This window comes from Penicillium atrosanguineum (assembly GCF_028827265.1).
Source record: "Penicillium atrosanguineum strain IBT 20685 chromosome Unknown utg000004l_segment0_segment0, whole genome shotgun sequence".
Classification (NCBI taxonomy): domain Eukaryota; kingdom Fungi; phylum Ascomycota; class Eurotiomycetes; order Eurotiales; family Aspergillaceae; genus Penicillium; species Penicillium atrosanguineum.
The window spans coordinates 2,238,040-2,262,264 of record NW_026623136.1 but is presented as its reverse complement, the minus strand read 5'-3'; the positions used below and the strand labels follow the sequence as shown (position 1 = coordinate 2,262,264).

Below are 24,225 nucleotides of genomic sequence, written 5' to 3'. Positions count from 1 at the left end.
TTTAACGAATCATTTCAAAGAACTATTATTATATCACAAGTCCCAAACATTAATCATATGTTCTCTTGCGCTGCAGCAAGGTGATGTACTCCCGGTCCTACCGGGCGATCCAAATTTCCAGAGATCTTTCCGGCGATCTCAATGTCCTTTCCAAACCGAATCGGCTTGCCACTCACTCATACCCATTTCATTTGGCGGGCCACCACCGATAATCCACCTACGAGCGCAGTTGCGCCCGTGCAGACCACAAGTGTGCCAAAGCCACTTCCGTAAGTTCCCCACGCACGGCTTTTCCAGTGATCTGCCTTGAGCAGTACTTCACTGAGCGGGCCACTGACCACGTTGCCTATTCCACGGCCGGTTTCCATGAATGGAAAAATGACTGTTGCATCTGCTTCTGGGTTTGCTCGCTGAATCTCATTGGAGACGCCTGACCATGTTGACGAGTATCCACCGGCGAGTAGACCATACGCAATGCAAAAGACGTAAAGCGTGGGAATCGTTACTGAAAAGCCCCAGATGAAGAAAACTGACAAGACGGTACCGACAGTCAACACCAGGATGCAAGTGGTGATATGATATCGGTCTGACAGGAATCCCACCACCACACAACTCAACACCGAAGTTAAATTGACGAGCGTCACTGTGAGCGAGGACATGAACTCGCTGGCACCAAGGCTGCGAGCGTAAGTTGGGAGATAGATGGTGGGAAGGAAGAATCCTAAAGCCTCCACGGTGTTGCCAAGCTGGTAGATAATGTATACTTTGCTGTATAGGAAATTGAAGCTGAGTCGATGGTGGCACACACTCTCGCGGATAGGTAAACGAGGCCTGTGGAAGTAGAGGAATGGGGCAGCAAGGATGAACAGTGCCACTGCCGAGATTCTAAGGGTGACTTTAATTCCGTATTGGTTGAGAAGCCATTGGATAACCAATGGGAAAATCACTCCAGATAATCCTGAGCCCGCCTGTTTGAAGAGATTAATGGGATTGTTCATTCTGGTACATTGATTTCCCATCACTTACCCAAACGATTCCAAAAGCAAGGCCCTTTCGCTTGCAAAACCACTCTGACATAAAAAGAATCGAGGGCGTATATGCTAGACATCCACCCACGCCAAAGCCGATTCCTTGCGACAGAATTAGGTGTGTCACGTTGGTCGAGAACGAACTGATGGCTAGTGAAAGACACATGATCACCACGCCTGCGGTCGATACCCAACGAGCAATACGAGGCACCATAATCATGACCACGATAGCTAATGGAGCAATTAAATACGCAATACCCTATGAATCACGTCAGTCTCGCCAGAGATTGCATATAAGAGTGGTGTGCTTACCATGGCACATGTCCCGATAACAGCAATGTTTGCAGACCCTCGAAATGGATCGTGGGCGCTATAATAATCTTGGAATATTCCGAACGAGAACGCATACCCTATTTCTGTCAGTGTTCCTGGAAATATTTTGAGCTTCTTCAAGTATTAAACTCACCCCATACCAACGCTTCGAGCATCGCAGAAGCTATTAAAAATAACCATGCCTGCTTCCCCCCATCTACAGGAGGTAGGCCATCTTCCCTGCTAGCGTACTCGATATCACCTTCTTTATAGGATGGTGATGATGATCCGGTATCAATGCTGTTTGTCGCGATACTTGGCGGGTATTTCTTGAAATCGGTCTGACATGATGTTGGACTTTCATTTCGGTCATAGGTCGGCGAAGGCATTTCGAGCTGGAGATGATTTCTTTCTTCTGAGGCGAGTCCACTGTTTCACCGGCGGAAATAAAGTTGAGACACATGAGAGAACAAGCTATATAAGGAGTCAAATAAGCTTGTAGGAGCTCCGAGAAGATGACGAAACAAATCTCCTAGAATCAGATACCTGCTCCAATCGGAACGCCACTAAGCTCATAAAGAACCACATACTTGGCATCCGGGGGGGTGGGGGCTCTTAGTACCCAGTAATGTGACGATAAATCCCTAGATCTGCTCCGTTGAGCACCTCCAGCAGCTCACGCGCTCAGGGTTGAGATTTTCTAGCTTGTGAATACCGACCGTTCGCTTCCAGCACAGTGCTAACCGCAAAACACGAGTGCCGAGAAAGATGATCTTTTGAGCCATGAGCCTTCATCGCTGCGTATGACGGAGCTTGAAGAATGACTGCAGCCCTATGATGATCAGCCCAGGCTGTCAGTCGCCCCTTCGAGATGACCAAATAGAGTGGATACCATGCGCATTGGTAGGGATCTTGAATGAAGAAGTGGAATGTTGATCACCACCCATGAAACATCGAGATTGGTCATTTCTGACAATAGGCTTTTTATAAAACGCGCTTCTTGCCCTCTCATTGGGAGCAGATACAGCACAAGGGGTACTACTTTGGCATAATTGTCTTCCCTTCCTTGGCAATTCACAGGGTGGGGCAAAAAGCTACGCGTACAAGTTACCGTTCTGTTAAGGACGTGCTTGAATGGAGTGTTAGAAATTCTTTGAATGGAAGCTGGTTATATCCAGGTACCATTTGTGCAAGGGATTTGCCCCTTTTGATTATCGGCTGGAGAGAGGTAACCGTTGAACCAACCCCTCGATAGCGTCTGACCAACTGCGATACATTCTCCGGTGCTGAGCTAGCATAAGCTTGCTTGGATTAAAGTTCGAATTACTTTATTTTTATTTTGCCAAGGTTGGTCATCGTCTTGCAGATGATTGCCTATGAATTACTCTTGACATCGTCGGCACTAGCCAGTCGAATGGGGAGAGCTCCATGTTTTTTCTTGAATTCTTGTTCTTCCGTGCGGTACAGTAATTCTCTCACCTCCTATCCTCAACGCCCTCCCCCCTCAGAAAGACATTCTCTGGGGCCATGGGAGCCGATCAAGAGGCAATGGAAGAAAGACGAAAAACAAAGAAAAAAAAAACGAATGCCCTGGTACCGAACAATTTTCACCAAAGCAGCTAACTCCAAGACACAAGAATGCAATCGCGTGGAGTACGCGATGTTTACACAGAGCCATGGGAACAGGAGGTTAAGAGCCGGTATTAGGCTGTCACAGCTAGGTACCGTACGTAGAGTAGTACGTGACATTCACGCAAAAAGGCATACGAAATAGGAGGTTAAGAGCCGGTATTAGGCCGTCACAACCAGGTACCGTACAGGGATTTGTGGAGCCGCGGCTTGGGCAGCCTCCATCACAGATCCGATCGGTCGGCTTGCCGAGATCACAACCGAGGTTTGAATTAGCAGGCGGAATACCGGCACGGAACTCCACTCGGTGGACACTCCGCTCTGTTCTCGGGCAATCACGATGCTTCATTGCCTATCACTTCCCATGCTGACGCAGCAGCAGATGGTGCTTCGAATAGTCGTGCCCATGATTGCATGATCGTCCTTGAAAAAAAAAAAGTTGTTTTTTTCATTCCTAGTCCTGAAAAAATCATGGGACAAATTACGAAAGTCATGGTCAGCGACGGAGTTGAAGCACCGCGCACGCAGCGTATCCCGCATTGGCGCATCTTGACTGATCAGGGAGTGGTTACTCCCGAGATCATCGAGTATCCCTACGCTGGATCAGGTACTGAAGATGACCCATACATCGTGGAATGGATCCCGAACGACCCCCGGAATCCGATGCATTTCAACAATGGCCTTAAATGGTTGTACACTGTGCTAGTCGCCTTCGCCACCTTCGCCGTCTCACTGTCCTCATCTGCCTACGCCGGTGGCATTTCGGAAGTCCTCTCAGACCTGGACGTGAGTGAAGAGGTGGCTACTTTGGGTGTTTCCCTCTTCGTGTTGGGATTCGCTGTCGGACCACTACTTTTTGCACCCCTTAGCGAGCTTATTGGACGGCAAATTGTCTTCATCATCACTTTCCTGGCACTATCGGTCTTCTGTGCGGGTGCAGCAGGTTCCCAGAATATTTGGACCTTGATTATTCTGAGATTCTTCGCGGGATCTTTCGGCTCATCGCCTCTCACGAATGCAGGTGGTGTGATTGCCGATATCTTTCCCGCGGACCAGCGCGGTCTGGCAACCAGTCTTTTCGCAGGCGCACCTTTCCTTGGTCCGACCTTGGGACCGGTCATCGGGGGTTTCCTCGGTGAGAATGCAGGTTGGCGATGGGTCCAAGGGTTCCTGGCTGTTTTCACCGGTATCATTTGGATGGCGGAAACGCTTTGCATCCCAGAGACGTATGCACCTGTCTTGCTTCGCAAACGAGCGGAGCGCCTATCGTCTATTAACGGCAAGGTATATCGGAGCAGATTGGACATGGAACGCGGCAAAGTTTCCGTTCGCGATGCATTCACTACGGCCCTGGGCAGGCCTTGGATTCTGCTCTTTTCCGAGCCTATTGTTCTATTGCTGTCGCTTTACATGGCAATTGTTTACGGAACACTCTACATGCTCTTCGATGCATTCCCGATCGTGTTCCAAGAAATCCGGGGCTGGAGTGAAGGCGTTGGCAGCTTGCCCTTCCTTGCCGTGATGATCGGTATGATGATTGCAGTCGCCCTTAACATGTACGACAATAAGCGCTATGTGCGTATCCATCACCAACACAACGGATTTGCTCCGCCTGAAGCTCGTCTCCCGCCTACCATGTGGGGTGGTATCGCGATCCCAATCGGCCTGTTCTGGTTTGCCTGGACCAACTCCCCTTCAATCCCATGGATTGTGTGCGTTCTCGCCACAGCCCCCTTCGGTTTTGGAATGGTCTTTGTCTTTTTGGGAATCATGAACTATCTCATCGACGCGTACACCATCTACGCCGCATCGGTCCTCGCCGCCAACTCGATCATCCGTTCGTGCTTTGGTGCTGGCTTCCCACTATTCACGACCTACATGTATGAGAACCTCGGTATTCACTGGGCATCGTGTGTGCCGGCATTTCTCTCACTCGCATGTGTTCCATTTCCCTTCATCTTCTACCGCTATGGGCCCAGCATTCGCCGAAAGTGCAAGTATGCCGCTGAGGCGGATGACTTTATGCGATCACTCGCCAAAAAGGCTCACAGTAATGACGTGGTCGAGGAGAAGCTCACAGAGGCTATTGAAGACAGTGAGCTTGTACCGGTGCGCACCGAAGAATCTCAGGGGCGTGAGTCTATTGACTCTGACTCCTCGCTGGAGCGGGTTGAGACGACGTATGAGGCGAACCCTTACGATATTGATCGCGTGAACACGCGGAACTCGGCGATTACTCAGAAACCGAAGTCTACCAAGAGCGGTAGGTGGAAGATCTTTGGTGCTGGCAAGTCCTGATTGCCCCGGTTGTTGAAGATACGTTGAAGATACGGCATCTGGAATATCAGCGGTCACAGTTTTTGGAGGATATGGTTTTGTTACAAAATACCCGATCATAGAGTTTATATACATTAATTAATTCATTATTTCTTTACATCAAAAAGGATGTCACGGATGACATGACCTCTTTAAAAATCAGCAGCATCAGGCAGTGAGTTAGGGGTGTCATAGCGATACTCGGAGGTGATCAGATCACCAAATGATGGCGACCAATCCACGCGCGGCGACAGGCTTTCCAAGTCCCAGAGTTCAGAGAGGAACTTTAGAATTGAGGTATGCGTGTATTCGCTATCTCCTTCGGCAGGCTTACCCTGAACCAGCCCCTTTTCAACCCACGGAGAAGCAAGGATCGTGGGAACACGGACCCCCAAGCGGTCAAAGTGGAAAGTGTAGCCCCGGCCATCGGGAGCCTGCTCCGTATAGGTCAAACTGTCACCAGCTGGAACATCAGTGGGCGGAGGCACATGGTCGGCAAACCCGCCGTGCTCGTCCCACGTCAGAATAAACAGAGTCTCGTTCCACTGGGGAGAGTTGCGCAACGCCTCGTAGACACCTTTCACGAAGGTTTCGCCCATGTTGATTGGAGATGGTGGGTGCATCGACATATAGTTGCAGCACTCTGGGTTGATCCAGGTGAACTGGGGAAGTTTACCGGCCCTTGCATCCTGGTAGAAGCGCTCGATCGGCAACACATTGCTCTTGCCGTTGGAATTTGCAGTCCATTCATAGAAGAGAGCGTCTGGCAAGAAAGGCGGATCCGACCTTGTTGAATTCTCATAGTTACTCCAACTGATTCCCTTCTCCGACAATTGTTCGAAAATGGATTTTTGCGGAAGGCCCGAGACGAGGAAAGTGTTGTCGTTCATGCCGTGGCCGTACGATGTGCCCGAGGTCAGATACGCTCTGTTGGGATTGGTAGGACCCGGAACAGCCGCGAACCATCGATCGAAGAGGACGAAGTTCTCCGCCAAAGCGTTGAAGACGGGGATGTGTTCAGGAGGGAAGTAGTCGATCACCTCCGCTGCACGGGTCAAGTTGTCTTGTTGGTAGGAAGCTCGCTGCTCGGTGATGAAACCATCCATAGAAGATGGTGCCCTCGCAAGTGGATGGTATGTGCCGAAGATCTGCATGTTGATCCCCGAGATGCTATGATTTGGATCATCTGTTGCGATATTTGCTGCTTCGTTGCGGGCGCAGACTTTGGCAGAGTGCGAGCTTGACACATTGGCCGGGTTACAGTATTCGCGGTCCACTAATCCGTCAATACTATCATCATAGGTGAGACCACCGGCGAAATGATCGAAAGACAAATTCTCTTGTACCAAAACCACAACGTTTTTCACGTTTTTCAGCCCTGATCCTCGCGGGCGCACTGCGGCGCCGAGAGCAAAAGGAAGAAGTGCCAAGGATAGAAGCATAGCGAGTTTTGTGTAAACTGCAAAGTACGAAAAGCGAGGTTCCCCTTTAATATTGAGCTTCAAACCCGTGCAAAGCTGAATTATGGCCGCAAGGATTCGGAACGTATCACATCACGGTGTAAGCCTGTAGATCCCAACTTTCCCCTCAACTTCCCCACCCACGGGGATCGCATGCTCCATTGGAGCCCTCCCATTGGCCCGCCTTGTTACTCTGAAGGGGCTTGGACGATGCAAAAATACAGAAAACTGTCAAGTCAGCCGGGTTTCAAGTCTACCCTAATAGAGTGAACTGGAAGTGTTCGAATCCAAACGAAAATTGAAAACAGCGTAGTTGTTAGCAGACATGGAGGGCGCAAAACAGTCATAGCGCCCTGTGGTTTAAGGTCTCAGACCATTACTAGCACATACAAATGCACTGCCGACAGTTCCTTCGCGGTAGCTTTCAACCACGGATTCGATTGAGGCCTGCAATATAAGTTAGCGAAAGGGGTGGTTGAGATCAGGATCGGTCCTTACATATGTTCCAGGTCCAAGAAAGAAAAGGCCAATGAGGATCAAAGAAACATGGGCGAAAAGATCCACCCAACCACGAAATCCCCGCGTCTTGTAGAAGCCTGAACCGTAGTCCGCGTGGGACAGACGGAGACCGGCCACTCCCCAGAAAATAAATCCGAAGAAAGAACCAAACACGGAGCCCATGATGGACAGGAGACTGTTGAAAAACGGAATAACCTCTGCGACGACCCATGCCAAAATCCAGAGCACTAGCAAGATTGCAACCCACGAAGCCCAGCCCACAAAGGTATGATTGCCCACATGATCGGTGCCGTCAAATAACCGGAAGAAGATGAAGCGAGCGGAGACGGATGCATACAATACTCCTAAAAATAGAAGAGTCGGCACCATGAATGAGAATGAGACCTTCATGTAAAGGTCGTTGCCTAGTGAGCTAAACGCCATATCCTGTATGTACTGACTCCCAGTGAAGGCGTAGACAAGAGCGCCAAATACGCTGAAGAGTACAATTTCGGCGATCGTCACAACAGTGACAGATTTCCAGAAATCCTTGGGCTCTTTCATTTCCGCAATGAAGCTAGGAAGCGTTATCTGGCCGATGAAAACAAAACTGATGTTCAAGAAAGCCCCGAGACCTGCCGCAAAGCTTGTGCCAGGAGCGGGAATGATGCGCACGATCGGGTCTTCTACCGGCTTGCCTCCGGTGTACGGAAAGCCGATACCAGCGAAGACCACCACCAACAGAATCGAGATGAATGTAAAGATCGCCGAGAATGTCGCGATTTTAGACACTCCGCTGAACGTCCGTGGCAATGAACAGACAAAACAGGCCATTGCAGTAATGAAGGCAAAAGTAATGGTGCACACTGAATGGTCGGTCATGGTGTTCAGATATTCGGCACCTACCAAGCAATGCAATCCCTAAATTCAGGTTTAACTAGAAGTTCCTTACCCATTGTTTTATGCGAGCATACCTGGATGAAAGTGTTGTTCAACAAGAACATGACTGCTGTCGCGTACCAGGCAACTTGAGAGTCCCAAAACAGGCGCTTCCCAACGTCGCATACATCGCGAACATCAGGATATCGCAGACAGAAGCGCCTGTGATACAGTCAGATTCCCACTTCGCCTTAGAATAGAAAATACGAACCAAATTAAGATAGACGTATATTGAACAATTAGCGCAACGGCAATCGTCAGTATTAGCCCTGGAACAAGACCAATAACAGAGTATGACCATGGAAAGGACATTATGGCAATACAGATATACTCGGAAAAAAGCAAAGCAGCCGTCTGTGAGCCGGTCAGCGATCAGCTCTGCTCTTCACCAGCGAGATACTCACTTTCTGCCAACTGCACGTCCGATACTTGATGGTATTTAAGGACTCAATCTGGATCTGATGACCAACTGGATCGCTTACCATGGAGGCACCATCTGCCTTGGCTCCATGGCGACTGTCTTGATCCTCAAGATCGATCTCAGTCTTTTTGGAAGCAGGTTCATGTTCCGGAGCGCTTTCCGCAAGGTTGCGTGATTCAAAACATTGCCTCATTTTTGCACGAACACATTCCGTTGGCAAGCTTAAGCTGGGGCTTGGTATCTACTGTGAACCAAAGATGGGTCAGCTGGGAGATTCTTGGGGTATACTGCAAAGTGGCAATCATGAAATGGTCGCAAGTCGGTAATCAAGGTCGTGAATTAGGGTGACCCTAGACCGTTGAGCTCAAAAAGCGGTTGCGTGGTCTGTATTTAGACGAGTTGCTTCAGGTAATCCAGCCCGGCGTTGAATGGATATTTTCGTTGCAATGGGAATCATACGGCAGGTTCGAGGAGATCAAGGGGATGGCAATGAGGGGTTTTTCGGTGTGTCGGTGTAGCAGAAGTAAGGTGGGTGCTCGCATATTTGTTTCTTCGGTTCACGTAGTTACTGGGGGTGATCCTAACTGGTCGGGAATATCTCGCACACGCTTCCGGAATTGGTTAAGTTTTCCAGCAATTGCTTGGTCCGTTCTTTTGTAAATCCCCTGACACAGCCCGCCTCAAACGAAGTCTGTGCACCCAAAAGAAATTCCTGTCACAAAGTGCCAAGTTTTAGCTTCTTTTTTATGCCAATTGATGTGCATACTCTTGCTGAAATCATACTTCTTTTCAGGGTCAACCGGCCTCCTAACGAATCGTGAGTTGCATTATTGGTGCATGAACATGTAACGATAAATTCGCAGGGTGGAACAGAGGAAATAGCAGATGTAGATCAACACACGAGTTTGTGGTGCGGAGTCCATCATATACGAAAAGGGATGGAGCTTGGAGAAGCGGGGGTGGGTTTGAATACACCGTACGCCATAACGGAGGCTGTACTGTTGATCAAGTCGTGTGCCTAGCTTGGTAGTTTCATTTACCTGCCAAGTAAGATACAAATCATGTAATGAAAATGTATTCAACCTTCTTACTCGGGTTCAGGTTCCTGATCAGAAATCGTGGATCCAATTTTAATACCCATTATGGCTCTCCGTTCGCACTGAGGCGCAGCGATTGCACTTGGAGAAATATAGGACTCCATTCCACATGCACCAGGAGAAGGATCTAGGGGTGTGAAAAGAGCGGCTCGACCATTCGTGGCTTCAAGTGTGGATCTTGACCCCGATAATCCCCACTGTCGTTGTAGCGTTAATAGTCTTTCTATTCGATCAGCCCTGCAGTAGTTTGGAGACGATGTCGACGTATAGAGAGCTAGCTCCTATTCACAGGACTAAAGGCCCAAACAGAGACTATACGATCATCACTTCTATTGGATATTGCGTGACGATAGGTCCTTCGGAAGTCTTACCTGAATGCGTAGCACGGTACCGGCATGGCTGCCATGGTCAAACCTATCAGTGAGACAAGAATCACATACTTGCCCGCACAGTGATAGATGTTTTTAAATTCAGATATAGGAAACTAAGTAGCAAGCGCATCAAAGTCTTGGCTGCGTGGGAAGTGGCCCGTACTACTCACTCACGTACCGAGGACTCGATTGAATGTCACGATGTCGGTTCAAGAGTTGCAAAGTTGAAATGTCTCATGTCTCAAAATTCCAAGAAAAACTACACAATAAAAATCTCAACATAATAGAAGGCTGGGCTTTTGTGCTACTCAGAGCTATCTTGAATACTAAAAATGTAATGAAGAAAGATCTCCAGATGTTTTTGGTGTTTGAAGCACCGAACGAAGTAACTGGGTCTCTACAATCCCCGCCCGGAGTTGGATCTGCATAGCGTTGGATATTGGATCTTGTTAATTCTGGGATGGATTATTATTTAAACGATTTTTTTAAAAAAATCAAGTTATACAAAATCACAAGGGAGAAAACCCGGGGAAAATACTTGATCTGAGAGTCCACCCAACTTGTTTGGTGGCATGTCTTATTTGGCGACTATTTCAATTCTAATATCAATCTCGGGTTTCTGACTAGGGTTGAATACCGCTAGTTACCTGGTGCAATCATGTATGGTGACTATTTCTGAGTAAGGAATATAGGATTGCTAGGGAAGCCCGAATGAGTCTGGCACGGACAGTTGCCGATCATGACTAAGAAACGAGCCTCAGCTTGCAGCCTGGAAGACATCTGCCGGATGGTCGTAAAAAGAAATGCATCGGACCTACAGTCCAGAATTCTTATTTTATTGCACAAAGTAAATAGTATACGAACAAGCCAATAGAATCTTCCGTGGAAGCTTCTAACATGATTACAGTGGCTTGAACAAGCTGACATCGTATGCTGACGGGGCCTGATTGGACAGCTCGTTTAAGATGAGGCTAAATTTGGGGCCAGAACACTTTAAATATGCTGCCTATTGCTTCGCCCCGCTGCAAAGCTGCATATTCAAGTATCATAATCCTCGTAGAAAATAATGGGGAACATGCTATATGTACCTCGAGGAGCCAGCTGGTTGAAGATAATCCCCCATCCACACCACGAACATTCAATCCTTTCTACAGCCGTAGGTCAACTAAGAGTTAGACCTAGAAAATTCTTTTTGAATCCTTTTCCACCATGACCTCTACGGTAACATCTGCTGCAACAAGTACGAGTGTTTCGTCGACAGCTTCTGCCACTTGTGTCAACAACATTCCTCCTGGCAAGAACGGCTATCTTCCCCCAGAATCTTGTGATGCCGTGCTTTATTATGTGCCCTCATTCGCCGCAGCAATTTTATTCTGCGCACTTTATGGCCTGACAACTATCGTACATATAGTTCAAGCAGTGGCCTACAAGAAAGTATAGCTCTTCTCACTGGAGTCTTTAGTTTGCTCGGCTAACAATCCACGCAGGGATATGCATGGGTCGTCATCATGGGCGCTGCCTGGGAATTAGGTGCATTCGTCTTTCGTACACTACAAACACGGCATCAAAATAGCGATCTGTTCGACACAGGGTACACCATCTTCTTCCTCTTGGCACCGATCTGTAAGTCGAATCTTGAGATAGAATAAATCCACCACAGAAAGATTTGAATACACTAACATGAGCTTACCAGGGATCAACGCCTTTCTTTACATGACCCTCGGTCGCATGGTCAACTTTTTCCTTCCTGACAAAAAACTCGGTCGCATTAATGCCCGTCGCTTCGGACTGATCTTCGTCTGTCTCGACATTCTGGCTTTCATGGTACAATTGGGTGGAGCAGCTCTCTCATCTAACACTGGCGAGAGCATGAAGACGGTCATGTTGGGACTGCACTTATATATGGGCGGTATTGGCCTGCAGGAGCTATTCATTCTCTGTTTCTTGGCTCTGACAATCCACCTGCACCGAAAACTCCTGCAACTGGAAAGGAGCGGCACAGAGACTGATCTGCAAAAGCTAAGCCATGGCTCATATCCCTGGCGATGGCTGTTCTACACCATCTACGTTGCTTTGGGCTTGATCACGGTATGTCAGAAGAATCCCTTGTTGTGATGAGTTGTTGCTAACAATATTCTGTAGGTCCGGATTATCTTCCGCATTGCTCAATACGCACAAGGCACATCGACCAGTAATCAAATCCTCACCCACGAAGTATACGAGTATGTGTTCGATGCAGTGCCCATGTTCTTGGCATTGATTGTGTTGAATGTCTTCCACCCTGGCCGCATTTTGCAGGGGCCCGACTCGAAATTCATCAAACTCACTCGTGCGGAGAAGAAAGAGAAGAAGAGAACCGCGAGAATGGAAAAGGAGCGAAAGAAGAGAGGGAGCTGGGGAAGCGACGACTCCGCTTCCTACTCTCTTCAGACCCATGGCACCCGAGGACACGCGCCAGAGTATTCGGGTCACGAGTATGGGGTTTGAGCGATTTTCTGCATTCTTGAGCGAACATACTATAGAGACTTCCCTTTCTTGTGCGCAGTTCTTTGCTGCACCTGCAAAATTTTGTTTCTCATCTGAGAATGGGAGTTCAGATAAATGCGATAGACCAGAGTTGCTTTAATTTTTCTTGAATCATGCCAACCTACGATTTATGGCCCGTTCTCATTAACCTATCCATCTTGTGGCACCCTCCACATAGTAATGGGGTGGATCATCATCCAGTATTTCAAGACGAGTGTCTCTCTATACTAAGGAATCGGTAATGGTAGTACGGTGTCGACTTAGAATCTCATTTAACTGAGAGCCCGAATCGCAAATGTATGCGTACCCGACACTGCGAAAATAACGCCCGCACAGCTCGCTAACGGTCGGAACAGACCCGACGCCAGAGCGCTTCCAATTGCCGCATTGGGCGAAGCCCCCTCTCTGCGGAGGGCCCCCGCAATTGGTGCCACGACATTCAGGAGTGACGAAAGAGATGACTTCTGCCGCCGATTCGTGGGTCCTGGGGTGCTGGCTGCAAATCATTCCCCGGCTGGGGGTGTCGACTTAGGTAGTGATGTATACCTTTGAATGTAGAGCCCGAGGCATCAATGCCCGGACAAGATGTACTGATAGCACCGAGGCAAGAACTACATACACGCAATTCGATTGTGTTACAGCTACAAGATAAAGGCAAGGAAAGAATTAATTAGAGTATCAATCAGATTGATGCAATGCTCGTAAAAATGACGATATTCTCGTCGCATGATCTATGTAGACCCGATTTTCCCCCACCAACACCGAAGACTATGGATCAATCAAATCTTTCACAATTCAACAAATTCGCCGCGAAGGAGCTCGCCTCCTTTGATTTGATCTAAGTAGTCCGCAACCTTAGCTGTCAATGTCTCGATATCGTAGCCAAAGAACTTGTATGCCGCCTTGCCAGGCAGACTGTGACCGAAACGCTTCACAGAAATGCCCGCATCCGCGTACCGCTCCCAGCCGTTCGGCGCATACGGCTCAATAACCACGGCGGAGATACCCTGATGCCGACGAAGAGTATCACGCTTGTACTGGAGTGTCTGCTGCTCGAACAGGCGCTGGCAGGGGAAGCTGACAACCCGAGCAGTAACACCCTTCTCGGTCTTCAGCTTCTCGGCTACCTCCAAAGCAAAGGAAAGCTCGGCTCCAACACCGATTAGGGTTACTGAAGCTGATTCATTCTCCGAAAGAACGTAGGCGCCGAGTGCGACACCATCACGACGAGTGTTCGTAAGCTGGGGAAGGACTTGGCGCGAAGTCGAGATAATACTTGGGGTCTTCTTGGCATTGATAGCAGCGATCCAAGCACCGGCAGTCTCTTCGCTGTCGCCGGGACGGATATAAAGCAGGTTTGGCATGGCACGATACAATGCAGCCAGTTCAATGGGCTGATGGGTAGGGCCATCCTCACCCATGCCAATGGAGTCGTGAGTGGCGACATGAATAATCTGGAGATGTTGCAAGGCGCCCATGCGGACTGCTGGCGCGGCGTAAAGGTAGAACATGAAGAAAGAGGATGTGACGGGGATGATGGTATTGGGGGCATAGGCCGCAAGACCGTTGGAGACAGCAGCCATTGCGTGCTCACGAACACCCCAGTGAATATAACGGCCAGAGTAGTTGCCGTCGATCTTGCAGTTAGTGCGCAAGTCGGGCTACGGATAAGGTGAGTGGGAAGAAAGTGTTGAATGGAAAGGGTCAAAACTAACGTGCTGGAAATCTACCTTGCCGGGCCAGATCATGTTGACCGACGGAGATAAATCGGCCGTGCCGACCATGAAGGTCTTCAGCTCCTTCGCGATAGGGTTGAAGACGAGACCAGATGAAGCACGCGAGGCAGTAGGCTTCTCGGGGAAGTTCGTCGGGATGTACTTCTGCCAGTCTGCAGGCAGCTCGCCTCGCACACGGGCTTGGAACTCTGCCCCAAGCTCAGGATATTCGGTCGTGTAGTTGTTCACCAGCTGATCCCATTCCTGAACATAATTCTGACCGCGAGCTGGTAGCCCCTTGAAAAATTCACGAGCGGTGTCACCAATGACAAAGTGATCTTCCGGGTCAAAGCCATAGAGAGTCTTAATATCGGCAACACTGCTGGTACCATATGCAGCGCCGTGAGCGACGGCAGTGCCAGCGACGCTGCTGTCGAGGCCAATGACAGTGCGGACATTGATGAAAGTAGGCTTGTCTTTGGACGCCCGTGCCTGCTCCAAGGCGCTTACGATTCCCTCGATGTCGAAACAACCATCTTCGACGTCGATCACATTCCAGCCACAGGCACGCATCTTGGCGTTCACATCCTCCGTGTTTGTAAGATCGACGGACCCGTCGCAGGTAATCTGGTTGTTGTCATACATGACAGTGAGATTGTTCAGGCGAAAGTGACCAGCAAGGGAGATTGCCTCGAGGCCGACGCCCTCTTGCAAGCAAGCGTCACCAATCATACACCACGTGTGATTGTCAACAACATCATAACCGGGGCGGTTGTAGGTGGCAGCCAGGTTCTTGGTGGCCATGGCGAGACCAACTGCGTTCGCAATACCTTGGCCTAAGGGACCTGTGGTGACTTCAATACCCTCATGCTCGATCTCCGGGTGTCCAGGGCAAAGTGCATCCACGCGATCTGAGTGGTAGGACTTGAGCTGCTCGAGGGTCATAGCTTTGTATCCGGTCAAGTGTAAGAAGCTGTATTGGAAGAGACAAGTGTGGCCTAGGTGGTAGGAAGTCAGTTTGTTGATCTCAAAGCTGCAATGCCTGCATTTACCGTTGGAAAGAACGAAGCGATCCCGGTTGAAGAAGTCGGGAGTGTGCGGCGCATAGCGCATCACATACTTCCACAGAGAGACACCAATCGCGGCCATGCCAACGGCACCACTAGGACATAGTCAATCTTCCGATCACAAAACAAACACCACGAAATCAAACCTCAACATACCCAGGGTGGCCACCGCTAAACTGCTGGCAGAGATCTGCGATCAACAGACGGAATGTCTTGAGAACAAGATCATGGTCCTTGGACAGCTTCTGCACCAAAGGCAGAGCTGAAGGCACCGACTTGTGAACATGAACACCGTTGGTAACAGTCATGATTATAATACGGAGAATGAATTGACATGGGCTACAGCAACGGGATCGCGAGCTTCAAATACTCGGACATGGATGTCGACAAATACAACCCGTTCAGGCAGGCGCCGAATCGGGAAACTTGAACCCACTCACACAAAATAGGAAGTTTCAACCACCTCGCGTGGATCAACATGGCCACTTTGCCGACAGCATTCATGTACTTAAAGAATTATTCCTCTCCATGTCTTGCACTAAGAGCTGATATAGAAAGAAATCTTTGGAATGGCGCCGTCAGTACTTGTAGGTCAACCAGGCGAGCAACCCATTGCCATTGCTCCAAAACCGCTCAATAAGACGGTGATACAGACCTCCACCCCCAATCCATCGTTACAAGTGACTGCCGACCATCACTTGAAATCGGTGAACGCACCAGTCTATGCGCCCGGGCGAGGAGAAGTACTCGTTCACATCAAAGCCACAGGCATCTGTGGATCGGATATTCATTTTTGGAAGACTGGCCGCATCGGATCTCTGGTGTTTGAGGGTGACTGCATTATCGGCCATGAGGCTTCGGGGATTGTGTTAGAATGTGGTGAAGATGTGAACAATCTAAAGGCTGGTATGTATTCTCTTTTTTCGTCTTTTTATGCAGCAAGACTTTGCAGAGTGCTGATATATTTGGGCTAGGCGACCGAGTGGCCGTGGAGCCTGGAGTGCCCTGTGAGCACTGCTTCTTGTGTGATGAGGGACAATACAACCTTTGCGAAGACGTTCAGTTCGCTGGTGTCTATCCCTACCACGGTACAATTCAAAGATTCAAAGTGCATCCGGCAAAGTGGCTGCACAAGTTACCTGACAATGTCAGTTTCGCCGAAGGTGCTCTGCTCGAACCACTTTCGGTGGTCATGCACGGCATCAGGTCCACGGGGCTCAGCCTGGGACGGGGAGTTGTAGTTTGTGGTGCCGGTCCGATTGGCCTGATCGCTCTGGCCGCAGCTCGTGCATCAGGTGCGCACCCCATCGTTGTCACGGACTTGGAGCCTAGCCGGTTGGCCTTTGCCAGGGACTTTGTTCCTTCGTGCATTACCTACCAGGTGGATAGGAACAAGGATGCCCAGGGAAATGCCCAAGCCATCCGTGCGCTATTCGGAGAGTCTGAATACGTGGCACCGGACACGGTGTTGGAGTGCACCGGCGTGGAGAGCAGTGTGTGTACAGCGGCATACACTGCGAGACGAGGCGGCACCGTGATGGTGATTGGAGTGGGCAAAGCGATGATGAACAATTTGCCTTTTATGCATCTTTCTCTTGCCGAGGTAAGTGAGCCCTCCAATGGTTCTTTTTATATCAAATCGAGTACTGATATTTCTAGATTGACCTACGCTTCATCAACCGCTACCGTGACACGTGGCCACCAGCGATCCAGTGCCTCAGTGGCGGCATCTTGGACTTGAAGAAACTGGTCTCGCATGTTTTCCCGCTTGAAAAGGCCGAGGATGCTCTGCATCTCTGTGCCGATCCTCGCAACGGTACCATCAAGGTATTGGTGGTAGATGAACAGGAAGCCCGATTATAGACTACAGATAAACAATCAACGAATACACGTACGAAGTACCCAGAGCTGCTTTACGGGGCCCATGAGAAGCCAAAGTATGTTTTGACGAAGTCGAATCAGCATTAGAATACTAACGGGTCAATTTGTATTTTCCTTCAGAGCCGACCGGGCCAGAAGGAGGGTTCGTAGCCTATGGAAAGGCACATGGTATCATAGGACTATTCTCTAGTATGGACGCTTCGCGTGGCAGTAGATCGATGTGATGGGAACGGGGTCGTCATTGGAGTGGTCGCCGGGGCTTAGCACCGTGTTACGGCCAGTGCACAGTGGGCCGCTGGGAAGGTTGAGTGTCAGGGTCTTCGGGAATTGGTCGCACAAATATTGACTTACGTGAAAACACGGCAGTGCTTCTTGACCGAGATTGTGAAGACCTCCCTGTGATGGATTAGAATGATACCTGGAAGGTGTGAAGTATAGCGACATACTCCTCATCGAGATCGTGGCAATCCTCAATTGGTACATCGACACCGTAGCTGCGCTCTGAAGTCTCCAATCCAACCTGATCTACCTGTTAGTGTGGTCAATATTGGAACAGGAGGATCAAACTAACCATCGTCTTGTTTGGGTCCTTGGCGGAAACGGGTAGGAGCATGAAGCTCAGCAGAGCGAGTTGCTTGAGGCCGTACATGGTGCAGATAGCAGTCCGGGTGTCAGTGAAAGGTCGAAACCGGGATGTCGGTGTTTATCAAGAGACCTCGAAAGGGCTCCCTTGCATAGAAGGGCGACTGGATTGCAGGGGCGCCGTTGCAGGAGTGACTGGTTCCTGCAGAGGGATCGGAATGATCAACATGCCATCGTATCCCTCGTGCAACGAATCCATCTTTTTTATTCGGATGTAGTATGGTCTGTTTTCTAGGGTAGTGTTGGTGTAGGTGTTGGTTGAAGTAGAAGCCATGCCGAAGGACAAGGACAAGGACAAGGACACGGACAAGGACACGGACAAGGGTGTAGACTTGCCGGATTGAGAAACTGGCCGACCTGCCTCTTCCCCACACTTTCCTCCAGCTTCACAACTCAATTCAGTTCTCAACTGAACGAGGGCCCCGGCTCTCGTTCTAAGCAGCAATATCATGGATAGCGACTGGCCTGGATACAGACATGCGCCCGCATATACTCCCTCCGATTCGACCGATGGTCCAGCCTTCGCGTCGCCGCTGGGAACTGCCAGCTGGGGCCACGATGGGTTCTCGCATGACCCGGGATTCCTGGCTTCACAGGAAGAGCTGCGATGCATGCTCTTCACAATCGCACAGTCTGCAGCGCCAACACGGGCGGGGAGCCCCGCTGCACAGGGCCACGCGAGGGAGCTGCCGCACGAGACGGAGCGCCTACCGCTCCGACCGGCGCTTTCCAATACCCGGCGAGTGGAATACTTGAAAAACTATGTAGGCCAGGTAGCTCCATGGGTAGGTGTTTCGATCAGACACGGCACAATGAAGATTCAAAGAAGGGTTACGATCGTGCAGGCGAAGATCGTGCGCTGATGCCTTCTCCTTCTAGCTTGACATGTTCGACTCGCAATGCACCTTTCGCGTCCAGATTCCTGCCCTCGCTCGTACTTTCCCGGCACTGCTCTATGCGATTCTTGCCATCTCCGCACGCCAGATGGAACGAAAGGAAGGAATACGAAACTCCTTTGACAGCATCGAATTGTACCAGGAGGCCATTCGTCTGCTGAGCCCGCTGTTGCAGAACCCGGACCCAAAGGTCGTCGCAGCATGTGTGCTGCTATGCTGTCTGGAAATGATGTCTGCGCGTGCCCAAGACTGGCGCCGTCATTTGGAGGGATGTACTGCGCTCTTCGATGCCTTTGGGATCAATGGGTTCAGCAGCGGGTTGTTACAAGCAATCTTCTGGTGCTACGTGCGCATGGGTAAGCAACTAGTTGCTCTGCGATTGATGGATGTATTGCTAATGCGGTTATAGATGTATGTGGCGCTCTCATATCGGATGGCACTCAGAGCACCCTTCTTCGACCGAGCAAGTGGCTCGCGCCGGACTGCAATGAAGACGACGCTAGCCGACTCTTCGAAGCTGTTCAATCTCCAGACATGCAGGCTAACTATGCCGTCTATCTCTGCGCCAAAACGTGCGAGTTGGTCTCCGATCGCACCCAGTTCGTGGAGTTGGCGGCGCAGAATGAATGCACCGGGGAGACCTTCAATCATCGTTGGCTTCGACTCTGGGAGGATTTGCAACAGTGGATTCAAAATCGCCGACCGGAACTATTGCCAGTGCACACCACTCAGACCAAGCCATTCCCGCAAATCCTCTTTCTGCACTGGGCGGCCATCTCATCAAATCAACTGTACCACACTGCTTGCATTCTGCTTTTGAATATCATGCCAAAATCTCTTAAACTACAACCTGCGCCTACGATCTCGGCTTTGTGGCACGCGCGGCGAATCTGCGGCATTTCCCTGGCAAACCCACACCAGGGATGTCTGAACAACGCCATTCAACCCCTCTGGATAGCCGGGCGTCTGTTCAGTCACGTCTCCGAGCATGCGATAATCATCGACATCATTCAGAAAATAGAGGGGGAGACGGGATGGGGCGCCCGTTGGCGTATTCGAGATCTGGAACTTGCCTGGGGCTACCAAGTGCCTCGCAATTGGGGTTCCAAAGACTATAAATCACCCGCAGCTGACTGAACCAGCACTGGAAGTTGATGAAGTATCTTCCGAGCGAACTTGACGGTCTACATTTCAAGAAGGCTCCATTCCGCTCGTAGGTCTTCCGACAACCTCCCAGCATCCCACCCAGTGACCTTCTGGATGCGCTCGAACCCACGAATAATCTCTTGCTGCTGTGACTCGTGCGTCATGCGGCGGGACGCCATCAGAAACGAAGCCAAGAGACATGGATCCCAGCATTCGCGCCGGTCGTTATTAAGGGCAATGCTGCAGATGCGCTGCGCATGCCACAATGGCGACATTGTCACCGAGGTCAAACCATTGATCCGTGCTGTGCGTGGCTTGTTGTGAATCAAAAGCAGCATGGCCGTGTGGTAAAGTTGGTTGGCGAACACCCCTCCTCCACTTGCATAGAGCACCAGAGGAAAGCTCTGCCGCGAATCAGCTGTCTGGTCCTCAATCTCAAGCTCCATCATGGGTTGGAACCCTTGGGGGCGCTCCTGGTGCCATAGCTCCAATTCCTCCATCAGTTGCATCCAGGTTTGAAGTAGAGGGGATTGCGGGGATGGGTCTATACTATGCACAAATTCTACTGCTCTTGCGCAAAGCCAGAGAGGGCGATGGGCGAAGCAAAACACGTTTGCAAATGGATCAGCCTTAATATCTTCACCCGCGTGATAGGGGAAAGAAGGAGGAAGCGGAACTTGAATTTTGGTATCAGTAGCCAACGCGGCTGCGAGATCTGGATTTTTAGGCGTTGTCAGTCAAAAAGTGCTCTAGGCGCAAAATATTTGCTGGGACTTACCGAGTCTTACAAGCAGCCAATAAATCGCAGAAGTCAAGTCACGGCCAATTGCATGTGGAGCGATTGTTTCCATCAGCTCCTTGCCATAAATCCTCTTCGGCGACCATGCACGAAATATATCCGTGGTACAATTCTTCGCTTCGTTTAAAGCACGCAAGAAAATGAGGTTTGTAACGTCCAAGTTGATATCTGAAATAGACGGGGCCCCAACCGCCTTGTCGATTCCCGTACTTGATAGCTCAGGACGTTGCAGCTTTATCGAGGCCTCCGACAGAGCTAGGACAGATGCCCAGATTGGCCGCGATATCATTGCCAATTGCAACCCCTGGATTCCAAAGAGCTGGCCAAGGTCACAAATGTCCAACTAGTCATATCAGCTGTTCATTCTCTGTTTCGTATATAGTAAGCAAACTCACCCACGGGGCAACTTCGTAGCGAAAGTGGCGAAGTAGTTCGAGGGTCTCGATTGGTGATAATTCATGGCTCTGGTGTGACAATTGAGATATCTGGGCTGGAGAAAAGGCCGTTGCAGAGCCCGGAAACTTTGACGGAGTCATCACCTGGCCCATTGGCACTTGTGTTGGCATCGATGAGACACCAAAGTCCGATAACCTCAAGTCCGGGCCCAGCACATCACTGGTACTTGTTCCCAGTGCCAATAACCCAGCGACTGCCGACTCGTCATTATCGCTGAACAGTATTGTATTAGGCTGTGAGATAGGGGTCACAGAAGGTTCATCGGACGACCAAAGTGGCAACTCGACATCGGCTCTTTGCGTTGACCTACGTGTGGTTGGGCTTGTAGGTTCATGATATAGCTCTGGGGACTCTTCGCTCCGTGGGGATATCCCACCTTTGACCTCGCCAGAGTCGTGACTCTCCTGTTCAGGGTCTTCATTGACAAACTGTGACTTGATCAGCAGGGTCCTACATTGCAGTCTAGCAGCACGCACCCGAATAGCGTCGTAACTAGCAGCTGCAGTTTCGACCTCTGATGGCTGCACTGTCTGTGCATTCTTCATCAAAAAAGTGAGCTGCGGCCCGTATTGACACTGGAAGTTTCTGTCAACACAATTGCGACACCGCGGTTTGCCTTCGTCGCCTGTGCCTTGGGTGAGCTCTCGCTAAAATCACTAGACAAAGATCACTTACACTTCCGCCTGCGAGTCCTGCAACGCATACAACCTGTTCGACATCGCGTGAGCCGCCGGGCCTTTTGCTTCGAAACGTCCGCCATGGCTCTACGCTGTTGACGCTGGCAATGGTGGAGACGATGGGTAGCTGGAATAGGAAGGCGTACGCACCATCACGTGGCCTGAGTCGGCGAAACGCCTTTCCAATTTGGGATATCGGATTTCCCTTTTCGGACATCGCGCAGGAAGCTCCCACTCCGAAGAGCGTCCGAATGTACTCTCAAGATATGATCTGTCTGACCATTCTTCTCTTGCTTAATTTGATTCACAACTGGAAGAATTGGCATAAGGGACTGGCAAGCCAGTTTGCACACTATGGGAATTCAACGTTCTCATCTGAACACGATATATTTAACGAACTATTTGACCGATCAATCTGGAAGATTTATGAGAATCAAGTTATCACTGAGCTCGATGAAGCTGGATCCATGTGGAAATGGCCTTTTATTCACTCAAATATACGACCATGGCTGCATCAGCTTTGCTCCCACTTTGGCATCATCATCGCGGCCCGTATTGCACCGCTCCAACAGGCCCTTGACAGATGTCTGGGCCATACGAACAATCTCCATCTCTTTTTCTCGCCCTCCAACCGCCAGCTTGCCATCTTCTACTAGGATATCTCCATTCACCACCGTTATTTCCACATCACGACCGGTACATCCGTGGACAACCGTGGTGACCGGACTTACTGCATGACTGAAACAGTCGTCGCTCCAGGGTGCAGCCCCGAGTCCACCCCGCCCATACGGATCTATTACAACAAAGTCACCCTTCTTACCAACTTCAAGACTTCCAATTTCTTCTTCCAATCCCAACGCTCTCGCTCCGTTAATGGTGGCCATCTCCAATGCCACTTCTGCTGGAATGAGACTCGCGTCGTGATTGACACCTTTGTGAAGGATCCCCGCCAAGTGCATTTCTTGAAACATGTCATAATGATTACAGCAGGGCGCACCATCCGTTCCCAGAGAAACGTTGACAGGCGACGAATTAGATAACATAGATGGAACCGGAGCAACACCAGAAGCAAGCTTCAAGTTGGAAGTCGGGTTATGAGCCACCGAGGTCTGCGTGTCCGCTAGCAACGGAATATCAACATTGTTGTCGAGATTCACCATATGTGCCAGAACCAGTTGATGGGATGTTTTGCCGTGTTCAGGTGCACTCATGGGCTGGGGACAGAGCTTTGCATCGCGGATGAACTCCATTGCACTGCAACCGTATGTGTCGCGATAGATGACGCGATCGCGAGGAGCCTCCGCGCAGTGCATCGTGGCCGATATTCCCTTGCTGGAACATGTTTCGCCAAGCTGAAGATAATGCGATATTGATGTGCCTCGAGGTGTGCCTGCCGCAGCCCAAACGTGAATCCTGCCGTCGTGGCTGTTGTGATGTTTCCGGTGTGCATTGAGAAGCTCTGGTATGGACATTGCAAGCAGGTCGCGGTCTCGCGGGTCGGTGATTGAGAGTTGGCGATTGGTTTCTGTGAACTTGACCAGTTTTCCCTACAGCGCGCGAAATGAAATATTAGCAAGGCACTAACATCGGACAGGATTTGAGCATACAAGACAGCCTCTGATACCCATTTCACCGACAGCAGAACAGATCTGATCAAAGCCAGCGCGGTAGGTCAACATTGGGTCGAGAAAGCAGGTTGTGCCCGTCTTCAGCATCTCGGCCATAGTCAGACGCGCCGCATGGAACCCATCGTCGTCTTGAAAGACGGCCTCAAGGGGCCAAATCGCGTCGCAGAGCCAATTGTGCAGTGGCAAATCTTCAGCTAGCCCTCGAAGCAATGATTGAACAAGATGGGCGTGAGTGTTGATCAACCCTGGAATGATGATTTTGCCTCGGCAATCAACCTCCCTGGTGCCAGCGGGCAAAGCTTCTGGGTATGGACACTTTCCAACGGCGGTGATTCGGTCGCCCTCGACACAAAGATATCCATTTCGAATGATCTCCCGCCTTTGATTGACTGTAATTATCGTCGCGCCATAGAAAATCTTGGATGGAGGAAGAGAGACAGCATTCGCCATGATGACTGCAAATTGCGCGAAAAGTACGAGAGAAACAGAGAAGAGAAAGACAGAAGAATTTAGCTGAGGAGCTCGTCAAAAATTTCCCTGATTGATTGCCTATATGGACTCGTATTAAATCAGACCCTGATTCCTCCCAAGGGACTCTGGGGCGACAACGCGGAGACCCCAGAACCTCGGCCGACGCTAAGCAATCTACGTCTTATCTCCGCACTTTGATACCGATACACAAGACACTTGGACCATCGATATGATGCAAAGATACTGTTAT

The 24,225-nt window shown here is 50.1% G+C and overlaps 11 protein-coding genes across 11 annotated transcripts; 4 read left to right on the top strand and 7 right to left on the bottom strand.

The window, feature by feature from the left end:
• Positions 1-53: 53 nt before the first annotated feature.
• On the bottom strand, positions 54-1,729 carry N7443_006181 (uncharacterized protein; the record flags this gene model as incomplete). The annotated part of the gene is made up of 5 exons (XM_056886237.1): positions 54-164; positions 222-968; positions 1,027-1,287; positions 1,341-1,438; positions 1,495-1,729. The coding sequence occupies 5 exons, from the start codon at positions 1,727-1,729 to the stop codon at positions 54-56; spliced, it is 1,452 nt and encodes a 483-aa protein (XP_056741685.1).
• A 1,711-nt stretch (positions 1,730-3,440) lies between these two features.
• N7443_006180 (MFS transporter) lies at positions 3,441-5,267 on the top strand (the record flags this gene model as incomplete). Its single annotated transcript, XM_056886236.1, has 1 exon — positions 3,441-5,267. The coding sequence occupies one exon, from the start codon at positions 3,441-3,443 to the stop codon at positions 5,265-5,267; it is 1,827 nt and encodes a 608-aa protein (XP_056741684.1).
• A 170-nt stretch (positions 5,268-5,437) lies between these two features.
• Positions 5,438-6,727, bottom strand: N7443_006179 (MFS transporter; the record flags this gene model as incomplete). Its single annotated transcript, XM_056886235.1, has 1 exon — positions 5,438-6,727. One exon carries the CDS (start codon positions 6,725-6,727, stop codon positions 5,438-5,440), a length of 1,290 nt encoding a protein of 429 aa, XP_056741683.1.
• Positions 6,728-7,204: 477 nt separating this feature from the next.
• N7443_006178 (uncharacterized protein) lies at positions 7,205-8,125 on the bottom strand (the record flags this gene model as incomplete). The annotated part of the gene is made up of 1 exon (XM_056886234.1): positions 7,205-8,125. One exon carries the CDS (start codon positions 8,123-8,125, stop codon positions 7,205-7,207), a length of 921 nt encoding a protein of 306 aa, XP_056741682.1.
• Positions 8,126-11,280: 3,155 nt separating this feature from the next.
• Positions 11,281-12,558, top strand: N7443_006177 (RTA1 domain-containing protein; the record flags this gene model as incomplete). The annotated part of the gene is made up of 4 exons (XM_056886233.1): positions 11,281-11,505; positions 11,559-11,694; positions 11,765-12,159; positions 12,214-12,558. 4 exons carry the CDS (start codon positions 11,281-11,283, stop codon positions 12,556-12,558), a joined length of 1,101 nt encoding a protein of 366 aa, XP_056741681.1.
• An 827-nt stretch (positions 12,559-13,385) lies between these two features.
• On the bottom strand, positions 13,386-15,687 carry N7443_006176 (transketolase family protein; the record flags this gene model as incomplete). Its single annotated transcript, XM_056886232.1, has 4 exons — positions 13,386-14,258; positions 14,313-15,310; positions 15,365-15,474; positions 15,536-15,687. The coding sequence occupies 4 exons, from the start codon at positions 15,685-15,687 to the stop codon at positions 13,386-13,388; spliced, it is 2,133 nt and encodes a 710-aa protein (XP_056741680.1).
• A 261-nt stretch (positions 15,688-15,948) lies between these two features.
• On the top strand, positions 15,949-17,242 carry N7443_006175 (NAD(P)-dependent alcohol dehydrogenase; the record flags this gene model as incomplete). Its single annotated transcript, XM_056886231.1, has 3 exons — positions 15,949-16,285; positions 16,354-16,982; positions 17,039-17,242. The coding sequence occupies 3 exons, from the start codon at positions 15,949-15,951 to the stop codon at positions 17,240-17,242; spliced, it is 1,170 nt and encodes a 389-aa protein (XP_056741679.1).
• Positions 17,243-17,446: 204 nt separating this feature from the next.
• Positions 17,447-17,909, bottom strand: N7443_006174 (uncharacterized protein; the record flags this gene model as incomplete). The annotated part of the gene is made up of 4 exons (XM_056886230.1): positions 17,447-17,555; positions 17,612-17,656; positions 17,707-17,780; positions 17,832-17,909. 4 exons carry the CDS (start codon positions 17,907-17,909, stop codon positions 17,447-17,449), a joined length of 306 nt encoding a protein of 101 aa, XP_056741678.1.
• A 442-nt stretch (positions 17,910-18,351) lies between these two features.
• On the top strand, positions 18,352-19,935 carry N7443_006173 (uncharacterized protein; the record flags this gene model as incomplete). The annotated part of the gene is made up of 3 exons (XM_056886229.1): positions 18,352-18,687; positions 18,782-19,154; positions 19,208-19,935. The coding sequence occupies 3 exons, from the start codon at positions 18,352-18,354 to the stop codon at positions 19,933-19,935; spliced, it is 1,437 nt and encodes a 478-aa protein (XP_056741677.1).
• Positions 19,936-19,982: 47 nt separating this feature from the next.
• N7443_006172 (glucose-methanol-choline oxidoreductase) lies at positions 19,983-21,744 on the bottom strand (the record flags this gene model as incomplete). The annotated part of the gene is made up of 3 exons (XM_056886228.1): positions 19,983-20,659; positions 20,723-21,086; positions 21,139-21,744. The coding sequence occupies 3 exons, from the start codon at positions 21,742-21,744 to the stop codon at positions 19,983-19,985; spliced, it is 1,647 nt and encodes a 548-aa protein (XP_056741676.1).
• A 623-nt stretch (positions 21,745-22,367) lies between these two features.
• N7443_006171 (amidohydrolase) lies at positions 22,368-23,954 on the bottom strand (the record flags this gene model as incomplete). The annotated part of the gene is made up of 2 exons (XM_056886227.1): positions 22,368-23,423; positions 23,484-23,954. 2 exons carry the CDS (start codon positions 23,952-23,954, stop codon positions 22,368-22,370), a joined length of 1,527 nt encoding a protein of 508 aa, XP_056741675.1.
• Positions 23,955-24,225: the final 271 nt, after the last annotated feature.